The 22,707-nt window shown below is 43.8% G+C and overlaps 1 protein-coding gene across 3 annotated transcripts in view; it reads right to left on the bottom strand.

Moving 5' to 3' along the window:
• Gnptab (N-acetylglucosamine-1-phosphate transferase subunits alpha and beta) overlaps nucleotides 1-22,707 on the bottom strand; it is a 122,111-nt gene that overhangs the window by 87,186 nt on the left and 12,218 nt on the right. For 2 of the 3 annotated variants that reach the window (XM_075690633.1, XM_075690634.1), the window contains exons 5-8: nucleotides 17,034-17,236; nucleotides 15,846-15,989; nucleotides 15,673-15,714; nucleotides 13,065-13,196 (exon numbers count right to left, since the gene is read on the bottom strand). In XM_075690633.1, coding sequence (XP_075546748.1) covers nucleotides 13,065-13,196; nucleotides 15,673-15,714; nucleotides 15,846-15,989; nucleotides 17,034-17,236 — 521 coding nt within the window. The remainder of the gene's footprint in view (nucleotides 1-13,064; nucleotides 13,197-15,672; nucleotides 15,715-15,845; nucleotides 15,990-17,033; nucleotides 17,237-22,707) is intronic. The other variant, XM_075690635.1, reaches the window with a different exon arrangement.

Here is a 22,707-nt window from a genome sequence, read left to right as displayed (position 1 = left end):
AACCAGCTAGAAGGGACTGAGTCATGAACCCACCACACTATACATGAGCCTCAACTGGTGGAGAAGGCAAGATGTGACTGCTCAACAGCCAAAGCAGATTGGGACATATGGAGAAGCACACCCGCTTACAAGCATGCAAAGATTCACTGCCCACCACCCTTGGTGAGCTGATGGAGTTGTTGGATTTTGTCAATAGATTGGTTACAGAACTGTTGCAAAAATGATGTTTTAACAAAATAATGTTTTAAGATCCGTACGGACCCATGTGTCATTAAGTACTTCATATAATTTTAATATCGCTTTGCCTGTCGAATTTTTTCTGTTTCTAGTTAGAGTATTCTTAATACAAGCAGGTCTTGAGTTTGTTGAGTATAGAGATCGCATTTGTTTGATTTAATTCACTGCATAAGCATAAAGTGACAATAACACATTTCAGTGCTTCTTCCATGCCCATTATGCATAGAAGTGTTGCGATTAATTTTCTCTTGCTGAACTTAAAAGACTATAGTGGGCTTAGAAGACCAAGTGTTTTGTGGAGCCTTGTCCCATAAGCAGGTGAATGAGAAGAAGCCTGCACAAGAAGCACTCTGGCACATGGCTTTTTGCTTGAGCAAGCTCTTGCCCTAGTGCTCAAAGGAAGCTACCATCAGAGATGAAGCGTCATTTCTGCATGCAAAGACAAATGCCAGCTACAAGCTATTCGATTCCAGCATCTACAGTGACCACCAAGAAGTCTCAATATTCGGGAGTCTGAAACACACAATTCTTCCCACTTCACGTTTGATAATGACTAAAGATGCGTGACAAAACTGTCTCAAGTGTCGAGATCAGTGCATGGCCACTCATTCCCAATGCCCATATATGACTACGTTTGCGTCGAGATTAATTCAATTCATGGAACTTGGAAACATTGTCACAGCTGCTTTTTATGGGCTTTTTTTTTTCACTAGAAGAAAGTTTTGCCGGAATCCTACATTGCTTTAAAAGTTATCAGCCATTTGTCAACGCCTTCCAGAACCTTTTCACTGACATCCCATTGATTAGGGAAGTTACAAAGTTAGTTAACTAAACGTGCTGGTGCATAATGAACAAGAAATACTCACAGTTACCACCATAAACAACATCCATCAATATACAGTGAATGCCGTTCACGTAATGCCCTCTGTTATTTTTCAAGTCCTATAGACATTCAGATGTGCCTCTCAGTGATCTAATGAATGTCGATTACACTAGGCCAAGTAGAAACTGCCTTGCGAACACCCCAGCTAGAATTTGTAAATTGCAATGTGCCATAAAGTAATCAGTCAAAAACTTTATTAGTGAATTTTTGTTGATTAGTCGATTATGAATTTCAATTTTTCGTGCAAGTAGTGTCCGCCTCTTCGAGCAGACCAGCTCATGGACTAGAATTGTGCTATTTGCCACAGGCAACTGTAAAAAAATATGTGAAAGTGTTCACTGAAACACCTGGTATTTGGAATGTTTCACACACGGGTGTTTAACATTAATCAGGGGAAATTTACCAATAGGGCGTACAAGCGAGCGCTAAAATGTATAATGAAACTGTTGAGCTACAGACTGAACTGACTGCACGATTTGTTTATGCAACTGAGAGCATGCCTTTATTTCCCAACTGTCCCAGAAGTCGAGCGCCAGTGCTAGTGATCTTTAGTTTTATTAAAGGGCCCTGAACCACCCATCAGGCTTGGTGAAAAAAGATAGTCCGCGGGTAGAATATGCTGTTGTGAACATCTCAGCCAAGTTCTGCTGTCGTACGCGGCCCGTGGAGCTTGCAAGCGGAGCGCAAAGTCACCTTTTTCTGAAAAGCTCTCGTTTCAAAAACCCCATGCTGCTCGCTCTTTTTTGTGTGCTTTATTTCGTCATAAAGCACACTCCAATATGCGGCTGCTATTGGTTGCTGCGCTCGGCTACACCGCGACCGCCACCAGGTGCGGCCACGAGTCCAGTGGCAAAGCGCACTGTGGCTCTCTGAGGACAGCCGCGTTTGGCTTACGTTTAGCGCGACATAGGCACCAAATCGGAAATTTGAACTGCGCGCCATGGTGATGTCTCCGCCATAGCCTTCGCAGTGTAAGGCATTGGAGGAGGAAGGGGAGCACAGCTAAGGCCGTGTTTGATTGCCGATAACTCCGCTTCTGCTGAACGCATTGAAGTACTTTTTGCGGCAAAGTGGTTCTGAAACAGCCTATCTTCACTTCAAATGTCTTTCTCCGCTTCGATAAAAATTGGTTCAGGGCCCCTTTAAAGTGGACAGTTGGGCGAGTTGGTACACGTTCATAATGGGAACAGCGCGAACAAGACGAAGACGGAGTGAAAGGACATAGGATGAGCGCTGACTCACAACTACGTTTACTGACACACACATAAGGTATATAAGCGACACAAGCAATCACATGGTCAATCGAGGAATGCACAACCAGGCCACGTGTATACCGGGCATCTGTTACCAGATGCCCGGTATACACCGCGTGCACCGCGCAGGATTCCTATACCGCTTCAGGAGCCTGTAAAACGAGAACTCGAGAAGATGGAACAAATGGGCGTCATTCGTAAAGTCGAAGAGCCAACAGAGTGGTGTGCCGGCATTGTACCTGTACAAAAGCACTCGGGAGATGTAAGGATCTGCTTAGACCTTACGCAATTGAACAAGTTTGTCTTAAGAGAAAGATACACATTGCCTACTGTCGACCAAGCACTGGGCTCTCTTGCCGGTGCAAAATGGTTTTCCAAATTAGACGCGAATTCCGGCTTCCATCAGGTGCGACTCAGCAAGGCCTCAGAAGTGCTGACCACGTTCATTACACCATTTGGGCGGTACTGTTTCACTTGGTTGCCCTTCGGGATTACATCAGCTCCAGAGTATTTTTAAAGAAGAATGTCTGAAATCCTGGCAGGCCTTCCTGGCGTCGTTAACCTGATGGACGATATTCTCATTTTTGGCGACAGCAAAGCGCAACATGACTCTAGACTATCGAACATCTTAGCTAAGCTGGCCCAGTCTAACGTTACCTTAAACAAAGCAAAGTGTGTGGTCAGTGTTCGAAACATAAGCTTTCTGGGCCATTTACTCAGCGAGGAAGGCGTACAGCCGGATCCGGCCAAACTCAGAGCCATTAAAGAGCTGAAAGCACCCTCTGATATATCGCAATTACGCAGTGTTCTGGGCATGGCCAACCACCTAGGCCGTTTTTTGCTGAACTTGGCGCAAACCACTGCCCCGCTACGGGAGCTTTTGCAGAAAGAGACCGAATGGGCTTGGGGCCCTGCTCAGAACACAGCTTTTGAAAGCTTGAAATCTCTTATCTGCTCAGCAAAGTGCAGGGCTATGTACGATCCACGCCTTCCCATGATTCTTTCGGCAGACGCCTCGTCTTACGGTCTCGGTGCCGTCCTTTTCCAGAAACAATGCAATGGCGAGCGCCGGCCGATAGCGTTTGCTTCAAGGTCACTGAAGAAAATTGAGCAGCGCTATGCACAAGTGGAAAAGGAGGCACTAGCGTTAACGTGGGCTGCCGATAGATTCGACGAATACATAAGAGGTATTGAGGTGACGCTTGAAACAGACCACAAACCTCTCGTTTCGTTGCTTGGTAAAATGCTTATTGATGTGTTGCCGCCAAGGGTTCAGCGCTTCAGAATGCGGCTGATGCGGTATCACTTTAATATTGTGTACGTTCCCGGTAAAAGCTTGATAACGGCGGACGCTCTTTCAAGAGCACCGACGAAAGAAGATAAACTAGCCGGTGAACTGACCATCTCAGAAGTGTCGTCTTTCGTCAAAGCATGTGTGCAAGGGCTTCAAATGGGTAACAATTTTGTTAACAGAATATGCGATGTGCAAAAGACTGACGTCATTTGTCAAGCCTTGCTTAAGTTGTGTCACCAAGGCTGGCCAAAAAAACGAAAGCTTCCTTGCTACTTAGTTCCGTACTGGCAGGAAAGAGCACTAATTGCAGAATGCAATGGCATGCTGCTAAAAGGGACCAGACTGGTGGTACCTCAGTGCCTAAGAAAGGAAGCACTAAAAAAGCTACATGATGGACATCAGGGAATCGCGAGAACTAGAGCTTTGGCAAAGGAATTGGTCTGGTGGCCAGGCATCGGCGAACAACTTGCGCGGCAAGTGAAAGAATGTGTTACTTGTGTGCGCTTCGTCAACCAGAACTCGGAGCCATTGATTTCAACCCCAACGCCAAGTTTCGCGTGGGAACGAGTTGGGGTCGACTTGTGCTTTATTAACAACTGTCATTATCTTGTCGTGGTCGACTACCTGTCACGGTATCCGGAAGTAGCCCTCCTTCCCTCAACAAAAGCTAGGGCGGTGATAGAAAGGCTAAAAAGCATTGTTGCACGCCATGGCATCCCGGAGACCGTAGTGACAGACAATGGACCACAGTTTTCTTGTACAGAGTTTGATAAGTTTGCACACGATTATGGCTTTGGTCACGTCACTACTAGCCCTAGGTACCCTCAGGCTAATGGGGAAATTGAATGTATGGTGCAAACAATTAAGCGCCTGATCCTTAAATCTAAGGACCCGTACCTGGCTATGCTTGCCTACAGGGCAACCCCAGGCATTCTTGGTCCTAGTCCGGCTGAAATCCTCATGGGCCGGCGTCTTAGGACAAGAGTTCCAATGGCGCCGCAGCTGCATGGTCCAGTGCAGCCACCGTTGCGTAATCTTGCGGCCAAAGACAGTGCCAACAAGAAGCTACAAGCACGGTACTACAACAGGCGCCACAGAACCTGAGAATTGAACAAACTAAAAGCTGGTGATTCCGTTTGGGTAACGGACATGAAGACCAGAGCAACGGTGCTAGCCACAGCCACTACACCGCGGTCCTACATAATACGCACCCAGGATGTGAGTACGCTGCGGCGTAACCGACGAATGCTCAACCACTTGCCAGAACAGAGGAAGGCAGAAGGCAGCTACGAGTTTCCAAACGAAAGTGATTCATCCGAATTGGTTTTTACGAACAGGGAGTCACCCACTACCTTAACAGATTCATTACCTTTAGCATCGGGGGCTATGACTTCAACTTTAGTACCTTCTGCTTCAGTGACTGTGACCAAGTCCGGTAGAGTGGTTTATTTATTTATTTATTTCGTGTACCCTCAGGGCCAGAGGCATTAAAGAAGAAAGTGGTTACATCAAATACAAAAAAAGAAAAAAGTACAGTGCAGCAAAATAGTTAATAGCACAGAAATAGATGATTCTCGGTTATACAATGTTATTTGAGTGTTCCTGGAGTGCTGGTCAATAAAATTAAATATGGTGCATGCAGTGCAGTAATACAGTGTTCCGTTAATACAAAACAAAGATGGTGATACAATTGGTAGTACAAAAACACGAATGAAATGCTCCTATTTATACAATGTTATCTAATACTGCCGTGAAGTGCTGATGGTCAACAATAGTAGCGGTTGAGGCTGGTAGGCGATTCCACTCGGCAGATGTACGCGGATGGAATGAATGAGACATGACTGGTTTGGCATAATGAAATTCCAACTTTGTTATTGTGATCTAACCTTGATGAAATGTATTGAGGAGGGGAGATAAGTTCGTCGCGAAGTGAAGGATGATGAAATATCTTATGAAAAAGTGAGTGAAAGTCTAAGGCCTTTATGGCGAGAGGCTAAAGATGGCAAATCAAGGTTTAATTTCATTATAGAAGTGCTGGCAGTTCGGTTATAATTAGAAAAAACGAAACGAGCAGAGTTATTTTGCACCATTTCTAAAGAGTGAATTAGGTTTTTCTGAAAGGGATCCCAAACCGCTCCAGCGTACTCTAGTTTTGAGCGGACTAGTGACTTGTATAATATTTATTTTAGGGAAGACGGTGCCTTAGTGAAATTGCGTTTTAGGTATCCCAGCATGCGGTTAGCATTTTTGATTACGTAAGAAGCGTGCATGGACCACGAGAGGTTTCTAGTAATATGGACACCAAGATATTTGTAGGAGGAAACAGGGTCTAAGGGGAGATTATTAACGCAGTAAGAAGGAAGCTGGTTAGAAGTTCTGGACACGCGCATAAATTTACATTTTTTAATATTTAATTCCATTGACCATGATTGGCACCAAGTAGAAATAGCGTTAAGGTCGGATTGAAGAGAAGATATATCAGTGTCACATATTATTTCCCTGAAGATTACGCAATCATCGGCGAATAAGTGAATGTTAGAGGAAACACAAGAGGGTAGATCATTTATGTAAATTAAAAAAAGGAGGGGACCAAGTACCGACCCTTGAGGTACGCCGGACTGCACTCTGCTCGGTTGAGAGTTTGAGTCATTAGCAAAGACAAACTGTGAACGGTTAGAAAGAAAGCACTCAAGCCATGCAAGCAGTCTGGGATCAATGTTAATTCGATGCAGCTTAAACATTAGAAGGTTATGGCACACTTTGTCAAACGCTTTCGAAAAGTCTAGAAATATACAGTCGGCAGTTGAAGAGCGGTCAAGAATGACGTTTAGTTTATGCGTAAATAAAACTAGTTGTGTTTCACATGAATATGTCTTGCGGAAGCCATGTTGCGATGGTGAAAAAAATGAGTTAGTTTCAAGAAAGCTAGCAGGATTAGAGGCAAGTATATGTTCTAACATCTTACATGGAATGGAAGTGAGCGAGATAGGGCGGTAGTTATATGGAGAATGCTTGTCCCCCGACTTATGGAGTGGGATCACCTTCCCAATCTTCCATTCATCAGGTAAAGAACCCTTACCTAGCGACTGTTGGAAGATCATTCCTAGGAAAATTGAACAGTAAAAGCTAGTGCTTTTCAAAAATTTCGCGTTTATTAAATCGTGTCCTGGAGCCGAAGATAGTTTTAAAGATGAGATAATTGGTACGATGCCTGCTGGTTCAATGATTATGGGAAACATTGCTTGGTAATCGTAGTCGTGCGTGGATGGAAGAGTAATGCGTGTAGTTGATGAAAAGTTGTGCATGAAAACATCACTAAGCGCGGACGCACATTGATTAGTTGGAATAACACTTCCAGAGCTGTCGATTAAGGTTATCATGTCGTCCGTCTTGGGGTTAATGACGCGCCAGAATTTCTTGGTGTCGGTTTTAAGCATTAAAGGCAAGTTATTGCCAAGAAAGTGATCTCTGGCTTGTTTAAGTGCGGCTACATACTCATCTGCCGCCAGCTTGTATTTGGTCCAGCGGTTTACGCTAGGTGAATGTTTGGCTAATTTGTGCAGGCGTTTCTTTTTATTAGACAGGCGCTTGAGACGGATGTTGTACCATGGGGCGTTTAGATTACATGCAATGGTGTGCAGTGGGATGTATTTGTTTGTTAGTTCCGCAATTTTTGCAGCAAACATATTCCAGTTGGTCTGAACGGTACGGCTGTCGAAGTTGCTTATAAATACGTCTAGAAAAGCAGATAATTCGGCATTAATTGCTTCAAAATTTCTTTTCGCTTAGTCTCGAAAAGATTTGAATTTTTTACCGGTTTTTGGCGGCAAAATATTTAAGTCAAACGAAAGTGCTGAATGGTCGCTCAAGCCGGGTAAATAGGTGATGTCGGAAACTAGGTCAGGCCGTGATGTTAATAGAAGGTCAAGTGTGTTCTCAACGGATTCAGTAGTGCGTGTGGGTTGAGTAACAAGTTGTGAAAGTGAGAAGACAGAGCACATGTCTAAGAACTCATTGGCTAATGAAGAAAAAGGGTGTAAAGTTGGAGGTTCAGTATTCCATATTATGTTCGGTAGATTAAAATCGCCAAGCAAAAATAAAGGTAATGTAGGTAATGTAATAAATAAAGGTAATGTAAGCGAAGTTCAATACAGGATTGATGAATAACGTTTTGTTCGTGGTAGATTACCACTGAGGGTTCTTGCTTTTTGTTCATGTGCGGGTGTGCTAAATGTCATGCGCGAAAACCACTTTCATTTTGCAAAAGGGGGGATGTGCTGGAATGTATTTCTCTGCGGATGAAAGCACGCTCCCGCAGGGCGCGCTGACTCATTGCGCCTGACGCATGTATGGAACCACGTGTCACTGACGTCACGCTGGTTCTACTTAAACGGCTGTGGAAATAAAGACTGGGCTCTTTCCCCTTGCTGGCGTTTTGGACTACAGTCGTCTCCTGTCTTTCGTTGATCGTGGCACTGATAGCGGCGGCGCCGATACGACATACTGAGGCGTAGCTAACTTCTAGAGAATGGCATTACGCAACGCGCTGTGGTTTGCGAGCTTCGAAGCCAATCGCGAGGATTACAAAGGCGGAGTCAGTGCCATTGCTGACCGCAGCGAATTCTTTCAATGAAAAACATGGCACCGCACGGCAAGAAGCTTAATAGTGAACGTAGAAGCAGCTAGGCCTAATGTTGCCACGGTGGTGGCTACGGCTGCCAGTGGATCTGAGTGCGAGAGTGCCGATTCGAGGCAGCGGGATAATTAAAATGGTGGCGGTGGTGGCTTTGATTAGTGCCAATTCAGACCTGCAGTCAGTGCAATATACAATGACTATATGGAGTATGTGGCGGTGCCGCGAAGCCGTGCGAATTATTGGGCATGTCCGAAAAATCGGGCATCTGGAAAATCGGTCGTCAACTACTCTGGAAATACCTCGTGCCATTGACACGACGTCAATAAGGATTCGTTGCAATTCCTCTGTTACTGGAGCCAGCATTAACACGAATTTCGTTCTCGTTCAATAAAATGACAGCTAATTTTCCCTGACAGAAGCAGAAATTCCCTGAGTTTTCCCTGAGTATTTCCAGACTATTGAAATTCCCTCAGAATTCCGTTTTCCCGGTTGGTAGACACCCTGAATTATATATATATATATATATATATATGTATATATATATATATATATATATATATATATATATATATATATATATATATATATATATATATATATATTACCTCGAATGTAGGCCGAACAAAAAAAGCGAGGACAACGTTCACAAAATGCAAACAGCATTTATTGAATCTGAATCTGCAGAGCTCATTCAACGTTGTCGTCACTGCTAGACGAGTCGCTGTGTTCCTTGTCACTGTCACCTTTAAACAGTGCACTATCTTCGGTACCGTCAAGTGCATTAGATATGCTGCCCTTTTTAAAGGCGCGCACGATCAAAGTACCTGGGATGTCGTCCCACGCTGCAGCTACCCAGCCCACCAGCTGCAATAGCGATGCACGTTTAATGCGGCCCGTTGCCGTTAGCATGTGGTCTTCGTCAGTCAATCAGTCTGTGTAATATTTCTGCAGACGATACTTGAAAGGTTTGTTGATGCAGACATCAAGAGGCTGCAACTGGCCTGTCATGCCACCCAGTACAACAGTGAGGTCTGTGTTCGCTTAGGCGAGCGCAGCCTTCATGTTGTCAGTCAAGTGCCAATGGTAAGAGTCGACGACAAAGAAGAAGAAGAAGAAACTTTATTAAAGAATAGTCCGGCAGTTCTTGCTGTGGTGGCCTCAGGTGACGGCTTAAGTCCTTGGACTCGAGCGGCATCTTCGGCTTGCCGGACGGCCCAGAGATGGTCTGCCAGCTCTGAACTTTTGATAGCTGCCTCCCAGCGGCGGCGACGCCTATGGAGAAGGTCCCCGGCGGCTCCCGCATCCGGGGCGGCGTCGGGAAGAAGCGAGCTCGAGCCTTCTCCTACTCTGGCAACGGCCGCGATTATGGACGCGCTGCGAACGGAGCTGGTTGGATTACCGTTGTTGCCGGCAGATTTCCAGAGCATGCGTCGCAGCGTTGCTCTCTGTCCGCATGTTTTACACGCGTCTGTTGGATATAAACGCGGATAGCAATGGTGTAAGATAGCGGGGCTAGGGTAGGTGTGCGTCTGAAGCAAGCATAGAGTTACGGCCTCGTTCCTGTTCAATTTATCATGCTGTGGCGGGAATGTGCGTCTTTGTCAAAACGGCTCCTGGACGGCGTCGCCACACAATCTTAACCCACTCTTCTACCATCGCACCCGTCATTCACCCGTTCTCATATACTCGCACAATGACATTTCTTGGGAAAGTTTCTCAAGCAGGCAGTGTCTTCCTTTTAAATATCATATAAGGAGGGAGCTTATGTCCATCAACTGTGCAGCACAGCATCACAGTAGCGCGCTGCTTCTCGTAGCCCCCAGAGTGCACCTTCACCTCTTTGACACTCTTTTCATTCACGGTGTACGCCACTGGCATATCAAAATACACAGCCATCTGGTCGGCGTTGCCGATTTGCCCAAGGTTGTAGCCTGCCACTTCTCTCTTTCGCAGCACGTTGCACTGAAAAGCTATCAGCTTCTCTTCGAAATTGCTTGGAAGCTTCTGGGTGATTGAAGTGCGACGTCGGAGGCTGAAGCCGAAGCGCTTCATGAATTTCTGAAGCCAGCCCCGGCTGGCTTTGAATTCCTTTGGCGTTAGGCCTCGCTCCCTCGAAAGTTCCCTAGCTTTCGCTTGGAGCACTTCTGTTGTCAATGGAAGCGACTCTGCCCTCTGTGTCCGAACAAAGTTGGCCAAAACTGTCTCCACTTCGTGGTGACGGCCTTTCTTTGGTCTGCTAAATGCCATCCTCGTTGCAGCGCAAGCAAAAAGCTGCTGTCATTGACCCCTCCAACGACGGACGTTTCTCTCGTTGACGCCCAAGACCCGCCCGGCTTGAAGGTTCGACAATGCCTCTGTGGCTATCACAACTTTTCGGTTGAAAGCGGCACTGTAGTGGCATCTCCTGCTTGGTGCCATTGCAATAACGCCACGCCGCACACCGATACGGCCGACACGACACAGGTCGAAATGGCGACCTCGCTTGTGTACAGTTGGCTACTGGCACGGCTAGTAGCGGCTGCGATACTGAATTTTCTAGATGGCACTAGCTAGGCACTATATTTAACAGTTTCAATGAAAAACTGGCGCGCTTTTTAATATCCTCGAATCTAAGCCGACCCTAGAGTTTGGAATATGATTATTTGAATAAAACTATCGGCTTAGATTCGAATAAATATGGTATATGGGACCAGTGGTGGCACTGTGCAGCTGTCCAATTAAGCATGTTCAAAATAACGCTGTCCGAACTATCAGTTAGCAACTATAATAATGCAAGTTATTGCAACTTCCCAAGCAGAAACTTCCAATGCCAAAGCTCACAAGATGATTTGAAATTCACGGTGCTACGTCCTGAATTGCACACCACAGGAGGTGGTACTAACAGAAGCCTAAGGTGAGTTTTGCATGAGGGCAACAAACAGTGTGCTAGCACCACAAGTCCATTGCTATTGCATTATCCATTTTCTTAAGCCTCACAGATACAAAAATATGAAGCAAGTATGCTTTCTGTGAAAGGTAAATGACACACAGTTGCACTGAATATTAGCGTGGCCAACAGAAACAAAGAGCAATCTATTAATCCCGTGCACGTTACTTACTTCCAACTGATTTGCATAATAATTACTTTTCAATTTCAATTTATTTTCCCATCTTACAGTACAGATGGAGGGGTTGCAGAAAAAAGCTACACCAGGGTAGCTTGACAAGTCTACAAACCTAAAATTCAGCAGGGAGGCAGTACTGGAACTTGTACAAAAAAACAAACAGATAAGTATATCAAGTAATCATTGAAGGATACACGAAACGGCAATACGTGCACACAAGTAAACTCAAGCCATGTTATTTAAACACATAGTACGAAGCTCCTGGCGCAAACAAGAAAACAAATTGAAATTAATGAGACTATAACCATTAAGAAGAGATGGAAGAATATAGTGAAGGCGTTCTTGTCCAAGTTTAAGTTGAGGTGTCGGTAGTATCCATTCCTCGCCATGTCTTGTTGGATAGCTTAACGTTTTTCTTCTTTAGTTCTGCTAATTTCCTGAGATTGGTTATATTATTCCTAATTTCCGATTTAAAGACGACACTGAGACAATATTTATAGAGATTATGTACTTTAATTACTCTAGAATGACTAAATAAAGCTGCACTTGGATGTCGGTATGACGTATTATACACATGTCGGAGATACCTTTTTTGGATTAGGTAATGCGTTCAAGGTTAGTGAAGGTTGTGGTACCCTAAACTAAGTGGCAATAATTCAAATGCGAGTTGAAGATTGAGTTGTAAACCAGCATTTTAGTTTGTGTAGGTAGGATGTTTTTAAACGACCTATAGCGCCAGTGATTTGAGCTATTTTGTTTGAGACGTAATTAACGTGATGATCCCATGACGTATTGGAGGAAAATATAACCCCTAGGCATTTGAACTGCTGATTTGTGCAGCAAATCAAGCCAACAGCTGTCAGTCGTCTCCTCTCTTTCTGCATTTTGCACACAAATTACATTTCTGGACCTTGGCATAACAGTGGATTAATGAGCTGTACAATGCAAGTCTACAACGTAATTCCATGGCAGGAAGCACAAACCGGCAAGACCGTGTTGCCTCTCGCATCACACTGCAGCGTCTTTCACTGCCTACTTGGAAAATGCGTCGTAGCCTCCCCCCCCCCCCTATATTTGCTTGAGCCCTGGTAGCATGTCAACAAATACTGTGACAGCAGCACTTGATGCCATGTTTTCGTCACACTAGTATTGGCATTGCATCAAATCTAAGTGAACGAAATCCAAATACAGTTGGATTTCTTCCATTCATTTCCATTGAATTCAACTTTTAATGGCCAGCATTAAATGCTTCTTTGCATTTTCTTTTTGATGCAGCAAACTTGGTCAACCTGAACAAGAAAACTACACAAACTGCCAAGCCTTAAGAGAAAACTGAGGTTATTCTGATGTAGCTGTTATGCAACATTTGTAGGGACAAAAAGAAAAGAAAGAAAGACTCTAAAAAGTTTGCATGCTATGGGGTGTACCCCATCTTCAAACAACATTCGTCATCTGTCTTGCTTGCAACTCTGCGCTCACTACTTTCCTGTCAAGAATGCTATGTGATACTGATAACGCACATGCCATTCGTGGACTGGAAGTAACAGGTGCACAGCATTAAAGAAAGGAAAGGCATGCAGTATAGATAACGACTATTGTTTGGGGACAAGGTAAGCTTTAAAAGGTGCAAGCTTTTTCGAGTATGTGGCACGAGTACCTCGTGGGTGACTATGGCCACTCGAGGGCAGTCCAAATTGAGCCAAGAGGGGATCTGGCCATTGGTGACAATGTAGACCTTGCGTACCCAAGGGGCAAACCGCTCCAGGGACCGCAACGAATACTTGAGTTCCTGACGGGCAGAAAAAGTCACTTTTGACACGAGCACTTTGCAGCACAGGAAGAAGTGAAGGCACAGCTGTCACCTTGCTCCTGAACAAATATCAGATTATGCTGATTGGGGTATTTTCAGTTCAGGAGCTGTCATTTTTGCCCTGAACTAGAACACATGACCGAGACCAGGATGTAGTCATTGTTTGCTTTTTATTAAATAAGAACAGAAAAATAAAGGAAGGGAATTTTTACAGATCACACTGTAATTAACTGTCTAGCATTGCAGGCAAACAGGAATAGGATAAGAGAGAGAGAGAGAAACCTTAATGGCAGGAAAGGTTGGCCTGAGTGAAATGTCTCTTGCCTGCTACTCCACGCTGGGAAAAGGGTTTGGAGGAAAAACAGAACTAAGATGTGAAGAGGAAGGAGGGTGACATGATGAAGATCATGATGAGAGCTTCACAATATACTCTTTGTGTGCAAAGCATAGGCGCTCGCCTCACAATGCATGTATCTCCGCAGGCAGAGATAGAGGCTGCTGCAACATTGACTGGAGACCATCTATAATGCACATAATTTTTGCAGCTGTTCGTGCCACTGGCGTATTGAAAGCCAGAGAGTAGCAGCTTCAGAGCATCGATTATTTGCCCGAAGCATGGCCTTGACGAAAAAGTCCGACGGGGATGCCTTGGAGCACTGCCGTTGTTCGTGCCAACATACCAAGACAAGTATGACACTCGAATAGGGAGAATAGAATAAAAGAACAGGGAGCGAGGATAGCAGAGAAGGTCGAAAAGAGAGAGATGTGTTAGTCAACACTTGTCAGCACTGCATTCTTATCGCTGAGCTGACAAATGTTAACTGGAGCAGCCATGAATTTTGCCTCAGGTTTACAGGAAGCATGATAAAATACAAGAACATGCAGGACATGTATGAAGAAATAAAAATAAGAAAGCTCACAAATACCACCAAAAAGATTAAAAGTACATACAAGTATGGCCTAAAACTAAGGGGGTATAACAGGAAAAAGAAACAGTTAGAGTAAGCAAATTTTAATATGTGATGATGTTTTCCTTTCTCATGATTGCTGTTTGAGAATGAAAATATATTGTTCAAAAAAGTCACATTCAGACATTGCAGTAAGGACTCGTAAATTTCACATCTTAAGAATGTACATGTAGAAAAACAGTGCTTTATTAAAGCAGAGAATAAAAGTACTTAGCGTAAATTAGGCAAGACCACATGAAACGTATACTCACGGACAATTTTTCTTGGCTATGAAGCGAAGGCTATGGAAACTAAGCGCGCCTCTTTCACCGCTGCTGGAAGTAGTCCTGCAGTTCTGTTCATGTTTTCTCACATGTTTTTTACAGCATCTAATTTGAAACAATATGTAACATTCACCAGTCAACTATTGGTATTGTATTCTTAGTTTGATCTTTCGAGTTTTCGCACACCTGAAACCATCGCACTTTTTGCACATTCATGAAACACAATATGGTGCCCATGTCTTCTGGTGAATGTTTGTCGCTTGCTGTCCCGCCAATCAACTCCTCTGAGAGGTTATTGACCAACTTTAGCAACAAAAGACTGTTGAAGCACAAAAAAATGTTTGGAGAGTCTGCATGGAAACCAAGCTATGCCATCTGGAAATCACAACCATCGGCATGTACAAACGAGCAAGAGAGAAGACTGCTACACCGGCTTTACCGACGCCAGAGTCGGTTGCGCGTCCAAGTCCTAACCGACGCCACTCGGCTGCTTCGGAGCTCCATTGCAGGCTGTGATGTTTGCTGTTCAGAACTTGGTACATATCGGATGTGAATAAACAGTGTTCATGCCGAGTTAATTGTATCTGTCTTCACTAAAGTAAAGAGGATGTGCGAGGTCGGCGAAGCCGAAACCGGTGCCGAGTGCACCCGGATCACATTGCATATGAATACAGTCATGTGCAGAAGCTCCGCCCCCATAGCTTTCGCTTCATAGCCAAAAAAAGTTGTCCGCGAGTATAGTACAGCCCGATTTGCACGCACAACCTCAGTTTATTAAGCCCTATTTTATTTCAATATGCATGTCGCACGACTACTGCTCAGAGTAGGTCGTGTCAGGGAACTAGCAGTTTTGCTTTTTCTTAAATAAGAATGAAAAAGAGAACTTTAATGGCAAAAAGGTGGACATCAATGGCAGACGATCCTTCCACGCATGGACAGAGTAAAACAGCACCATCTGCCGGTAACTAAAATTAAAACTGACACTAACAACACGAATGCACACTTTATCCGCACCTAACAACTCCGAGTGACCATATTTTGCTTCAAAAGAAGTGACAAAAAAAAAAATCTGGAGACATTACCCACACAAGCAACCAAACAAACACACAGTAGATAACTCAAGCACATTACAAAAGAAATTAAATAGGGACAGCTTGCATCTTCAACTGCAAAACAAGATTGCTTAAAGAACTTTCTTGTGAAGATAATGTTTTTAACACTCACGTCATTATCAGCAAACCGGCTTGCCACAAGGTCTTCATTTTCCTGCACAAATAGAGTTGGGTTTAATCACTTATGTGTGCTTCATCAGTTAATATGTGTGCAAGATAACAAGGTCAAAAGAACATCGAAAAACATGGCGTCATGTCAATCTGACAGAGAAGATCACTACTCACTGATAAGGGATCAATGACTAGGGAGACCCGGCTGATTGTGACTAAGCGTGCCTTGAGCGACACGTTCACTTTGGACAGTGTCTCAGTGGCTGACTTCCCTGAAGTTACCACCAGGGCCAGGCTTTCGTCTTCGTACATGTACACCTGTGCGAGTGGAAAACACCATTCAATGCTAAAAAGTTTTCCATCAAACGTAAACAAAAGGAAGCCAGTAAAGTACCAAATGCTTGACAGTGATTAAGCATTATGGCTATAAGATACCATAAGACAAATAACAGACCAACTGCATTTTCATTTGACTGCAAGCATCATTTTTTACGTGACTCTAACAACATATGGTTTCAAGGAGGATGCTCAAGCATGAAGTACTGAACCTGAAGAATGCCAAAGTGCGTATTGATGTAACATAAATGGCAAGTTAGCAAACACCTACTTGCATCTTCACGCCAGTGCATAAAGATTCAAGCTTTTTTTTTTTTCACAGACACAAGTGCATTTATGCCTTTTTACACACTTTTCAAACCTTGTAACCACTTCCGCATCATGCACGAGTGAAGTTTGTCCACGCATATTTCGTAACATCGATGAATGACATGCTAAGCTTATCAACAATACTTTTCATTTTATTGCAGTTTTTATTCGCTCATTGGCAATGCACTTCACTTTCTTGTATAGTGTATAGCATCTAACTTTTGAAATTAAAGGGTTAAAATTTTGTTATAATAAATGCTTAAAAATATTGTCTACACTCATTTTTGTAAAGGATTGTGCAGTAAAGAATATGGCAGCTTTTGGTCAAATTTCAGTAAATTATCTAGCACAAAACGGGTTAAAGTGGAAATGAATGAAACCTACACCAATTAGCACATTCAACTATTTCGAGCATTTACTATTAACTGCTAACTGCCCAAACTTTTCTTGCATGAAAATAAAATAATAGTAATGTTTAAACATCTTCGTGTGAGGAGGGAGGAAATGGTGTTTAAAATGAAAACACATTGAATCCCGAGCAAGCTTTACCTCCACAGCCATAAAAGAAGAAAGACGTATAAATTCTTCAACATTCACAGATAAAATCAGGTCATTCAACACGTTTACAGCACAGAAGAGCCAACAAAATCTCTAAAGCAAATTTACTCATGGGTGAACAACAGTCCAAAAGACTTTGGCAACTTCTATATGAATTACCTTGACAACGCCGTCCTGCAACGCATAAGATAACTTCTCGGTCACATCGTGGGCGCTCACTCCAGACGAGATCCCCGACACCATGAGCATGTCGTCCAGAGGGACAGTGTTACTAGCTGCTGTGTCAGCTGTCACAAAGGTCACACTGACCGAGGCATTCCTTCCAGACACTAGGGTGTGACCAGCTGAAGCAACCTGCTTGGCTGTAACAGAGTCGAAGGCACCTTAAGTCAGTGAGCTGCAATTTAACCCCACATATCTCAAGTCTTGCTCATATTCATGATAATTTATTCAAAAGGGTTGCTAAAGGCAGGGACAAAGTTAAATTAAATTGACAGCTTTGCGATTTAGAACAACAAATGTGCCACTTATACCAAAGAAATAGCTTCCGCAAAAAAATTGGCCACCCCGAGACGTTTGGTGCCATCATGTTAAAAGCATGGAACCAGCTTCCCTTAAAATAAATTGCCTTAAGTCACAATTCTAATACAGCTGACTTCCACTAAAAATCAACCTCGGCAAGACCGACGAAATCGATCGAACTATTGGGCAGGTCAAATTAGACAAGATGCAGAAAAAGTGCCAGAACACACAGCTAATTAATTCATTTGTCAGTATTTGCCCCATTCTAGCACACCTCAGAATCAAATGCACACCAGCTTTCATAGGCCTAAAGCATAAATCTAATTAGCCCCCGCTTTTTTAGTAGGACAAATTGGCAAGTGTCTAATAGATGTTTCACAATGAAGGCTGGTTTCCTAATGTCAGCTTTTCTGCAATACAACAGTGTTATATGGTAAAACATGCAAATGCCACAAACATGGTTTTGATTAGATTGCATCACACACGCAATTTACGGCCAAATTTTCGAAAAAGGGTATCATAGGAGTCAGGCATGTGCATGCTGACTTGTCAAGTTCGAATTATCAGGCGATCGCCAATCTTAGAATGGAAATAATTAAAGTTTGGGCCCGTAGAAATGCATGGGCACCTGCTGGGACCTTTGCTCGGGTTTAAATGAACTTTTTAATGACAGCACATATAAAATACCTGAAATTATTTTTTTCTATGTAATTGTGCAAAACATGTGAAGAATGGGAATAATTAACGAAAAGAAAAAGTGTTTTGCAGAAGCTTTCCCAGCAACAGGGAGAAACATCAGAAAGAAAACTGGAAGTGGGGATTCATCCGAAGCCACATATGGCTTCTATTGGAATTAGTACAGATAGCTCTCGTCATATGTCTACCATACGTGTATATTTCATTTGCTTTACATCACGTGTCTGACACTCCTGGAGTTGGAGATCTTAAATCAGTCGGTCTTCTCTCAGTGTGTCTTCAAAAGAATGCAAGTTGCCTGCCAAACTTTTTCCTTCTTGCCCCGTGTTCGTGCTCTGAACTAACAAATGACGCTCGTAGCCTGTCACTCCAGTGTAGGCTAAAAATGGTTAGCCAGAAACTTCGTACTCTATACCGAAACTCAGCAAGAAAAAAATTTTTGAGCAGCCCTCGTAAATAAAGGAAATAACCAAAAAATCTAATTAACCAGAGTCGAAATAATGGAATTCGATCGTAATATCAGAAAGCAAATGACTGTATTTGAATATGAAAAAAAAAAAAGAAACGCAGATCCCATGCACTGGTAATCACTGTAAACTAAGCTTTGGTGAGCCAGCAAGATGAAACACAGGATCACGATATTAAACTTTGAGCAGTTTTTCATCACACCTCGCTCAACAGATTTTCGTGACCAATGCACCTTGCAATTGCCCTTAGCCGCTATGGCAGGCCTTGTAGACACAAACACGACATAGCACCATGACTAGCCAGACAGACAATCTAGACATGCAGAGGCCACAAAAAAAGCTTCACTAAGCGCGGATTCCCATCTACGGCCAGTTTTGTAGCACTAAAATTGTATAATTTGGGTTCAACAGAGGTGGTTGCAAGCACAGTTTCGAACAAAAATTACTAAGGGGAACTTTGACGCTGGTGTCTATGGGAGCTGCAAGCATCGTAGTTCTCCCGGTATGGAAAGGATGGTTAGTACATGGAGTTCCCTAAACTTCATCCTTGTGCCTTCAAGCGACCTTGCCACTTTGCAAGCAGTTCATTTTCAACAATATATTGCATTATATATGCAACTATATTCAATAACTTTGCATGGACGCAGTCTTTTTTGCCTTCCGAATTCGGAAACGGCTATTTTTTACCTACACGTTGCGCAGTTTCATGCAGATGACTGCAGTGCGAGGCAGAGGCTATGACATTTTGTGCTGCACTTGGCTGACTGGATTGTAGCCAATCAGAGCGGACTGCGTGTAGTCTCCTCCGTTAGCAAACAAAAAGTGCCCGACTTCGCATATCCCCTCGCTTCGCACCCACTGGCTGCATACATGGCATTGAATGAACACTAAAAGCTAGTCTATAAGTTTCCTTTCAGCAACAAATTAAGACAAACTGGAGCTAAATACATTGTGAATGCACAGAGCACGAAGACAACTTCACGATGCTTATAACACAGCGCAGAATCAAACAGCCAATCTGTATAGGCACCCCCTCACCCCCGTACGAAAGTAAGACACATAATTTTATCTGCTTGACAGATAACGTCCCCTTCCTATGTGGCACACGGTCCCATCAGGACCACAGCGAACCTTCACTGCTGTTGCCATGTATTACAGTAGAACCTCATTCATGCATTTAGGGAAAAAAAATGCAAGAAGAAGCGTACCATATTTATTTGAATGTAACGTGACCACGATTGTAACTCGATGGTCGACTTTCCGGTCAAGCGAAGCAAAAAAAGAAAGCAAATGTAACACGAGGTGAAAGGAAAATGAAATGGGACCTTTATTCAAGAAATCACAATTAACAAACAAGTTCTCTTGGGCGATCCTTTTACGAGATGGGATCAATTTCGCGAAATTTCGCGCGATTTTTCACCAAAAGCGTCTCCAAGATGCGTTTTTGGCATTGTGCAAGCTTGCTATCAGTGCTAAGGGTGCTGTCAGCCGCATACTTTGAGTGGATCGGTACTGGGATGAGGCAAGCCTCACAAAAGCGAAACTATCTCGGAAAGTGATTGCCCAAAAATCACATCATCTCCGAGCTTGTTTGAAATTAAGTACTTCTTAATTAAGAGACCGCAAAACCATTTCATATGAGGACACTACTAGACCACGAGGCCCACAGAGCCCTTCCGGCCAGCTTCAGATATAAGGAGGGCCTTCCGTTGGTCTTGCCATCTGTGGATAATTGAATCGTTCACGTCAAGCGGTTAAGTCACGGTGGAGTTTCCCACCCTCTTGGTCGTCAAAATTGCTCGCCTCCCGAAGCGGGCGTCATACCGAATGCGCTAGGCTGCCATAACATCATGAATAAATGTAGTCGAAGCGCAAAAGGCCACAGGGTGCTGCAGCATTGTAACAGTAACACCACTCACAGGCATAGCGAAAATGGTGTCGATTCCAACAAAAAACAAGTTTTCACTTCGATCGACTTCTTTACAGATTGGAATGGGACAACCTACAGGCTGCCAACATAATGATAAAAACTGCAAGATTTAGGATATTTGCTTTAAAATGATCAGTTTTGTCATTATTCGAATAGAACACGAGGGTCGAGCTCATGCAACGAAAATAATGAAAAAAGACGTGTTACAATCAAGTAAATACGGTACCAACTGGGAAAAAGTATGATCCCAAGTCACTAAGAAAAATTGGTAAACTCAGCTGTACTAGTTGATATCTATGTAATGCGAAGTATTGTGAGGACCACTGCAACACAAGATGCCAAAGCAGGCCTAGCTGGTGGGCCCGAGTGTGGCCCGAGACACAACTTGTCATTTCTGCGGCTTTGGCAAAATTATGTTTGCACTCCTCGAATTTGTTGCAGGTCATCAGCTTCTCAGAGTGGGATATTTTGGCAGGAAGATTTAACATGCCTGCTCGGCGAGAATCATTGCTGCATAAAACGCCGGCTTGCATCGAGCTGCCAAGCTGCCCGGCCTGATATGCGCTTCGTCGGTTTTCTATGCGTGGTGTTTTAAAATGGCAACAGGAAACCAGAACAATATGGAGCTGGTAGGCAACACCAGAATATGATGCCGCCGGAGATACACATGACACTCACTTCGTGCCTTCTGCCACAGGAAACTGCAGCGTGTTTTCGGTTATCAGCTATTAAAAACGTGCAATAGGCTTGGCAGTGACGGCTGTGGATGCGACCTGTGACGACTGGTGAGGAGATTTGCCAATACTGGAAGAGGAAACTGAGTGCGTGCCAGCATATTCACATGACACGGGCAGGCGAGTATTGTGGGGAAGCTACCGTGGTGGGCACCTACCATTCTCGATCACATGTGCCTCGTACCATTTATTGTTCAAATGGGATTTAGCAGCCAGAAAATGTATCATTTTGGAAAAGTCGCACACCTTTAGTACTATAAGATCGCAGTTTGGAGATGTACAGAAGGCTGGTGCCGAAAGATTGTTTTTTCTAGGAAGGTATAAACCGGTAAAAAAGAAGTTTTATCAGCCCATTTCTAGCGTTCTCAGCTACAAATGTTGGTGTCAGGAAATCGTGACAAGTGGGATCGTATCAACGAGGTTCTACTGTATGCCGACAGCACCAACAGTAGCAAACAAACTGATGCCTTGCATTTGCAACAGCTGCCTGTTTGTCCATTGTCTGCTACCTAGACTATCTAGACTACTCATACTCATCGAAACTGTGGGGTGGAAAGTGTAGTTTACATGCTACACTTTTGAAATGAAAAAATGGCTATGTGTAGGTGGGCACGGCTACACTTTCCCAGCACCAATTAAAAAATATGGCGATTTCCTGCACTCGTGTAGCCAGTGTAGGCAAAAAAAAAAAATTGCCCGAATATGATAATGTGCAGTAAATAAAACCACAAAATCATTTCAGGCCACAAGAACGATAATCGGAAAAATCCATCTCCTAACCATCATTGCCAAGCTAGCTGAATGATTGCAACACCAGAGTTCACTATCTTAATTTTCAGCTAGGATTAGAATGCTGGCTATAGCTGTGAAATGATTCCCTGCTGAGTCTATCAAGCGACCCTGTACTGAGCCATCGAAGCAGGACACCTACCTGGCTCCCAAAGACTAACTGAAATCAATCCCCAAAGGGATAGGTAAAGAAAGTTTCCCCTTTATTATAACATTTAAGCACAGTCTGCATTCTGCCAGTAAAAAACTCTGAGGACATCTAAGCTCTTCTTATGAGTTGTGAATGTGGAAGCACTGATGTCCAATTGAACGCCGCTGCGCGGTCCTTCGAATCATGAACTCCTTGCAGGCGAGCGAGCGAGCGCGTTGCAATGCTAGGCCCTTTTGATTTGTCTTCACTAACGCACAGTTAGAATGCAGGCTAAAGCTTGCATGGACAAGGAACGTGCGCATAACACAGGCTTTCGAGAGCGAGAGCGTGGTGTCTCAGCAATGCCCTCCCCCCTCAAGCAACACAACACCTGGTGCACCAACGTAGAAGCAGCTGTGCCCTTTCATCCGCACTGATCAATCAAGGCACACTCGTGAAGCCATGTCGCAGCCAATGGGACCTTTAGGTGCCGATTCCCTGCTACAGACTACAGACACCGGCTTTTTCACTGAATGAGCCATTTGACGCTTTCACATCAAAACTT

This window comes from Dermacentor variabilis, chromosome 4 (genome assembly GCF_050947875.1).
Source record: "Dermacentor variabilis isolate Ectoservices chromosome 4, ASM5094787v1, whole genome shotgun sequence".
Taxonomy (NCBI): domain Eukaryota; kingdom Metazoa; phylum Arthropoda; class Arachnida; order Ixodida; family Ixodidae; genus Dermacentor; species Dermacentor variabilis.
This window is presented reverse-complemented; position numbering and strand designations above follow the sequence as displayed.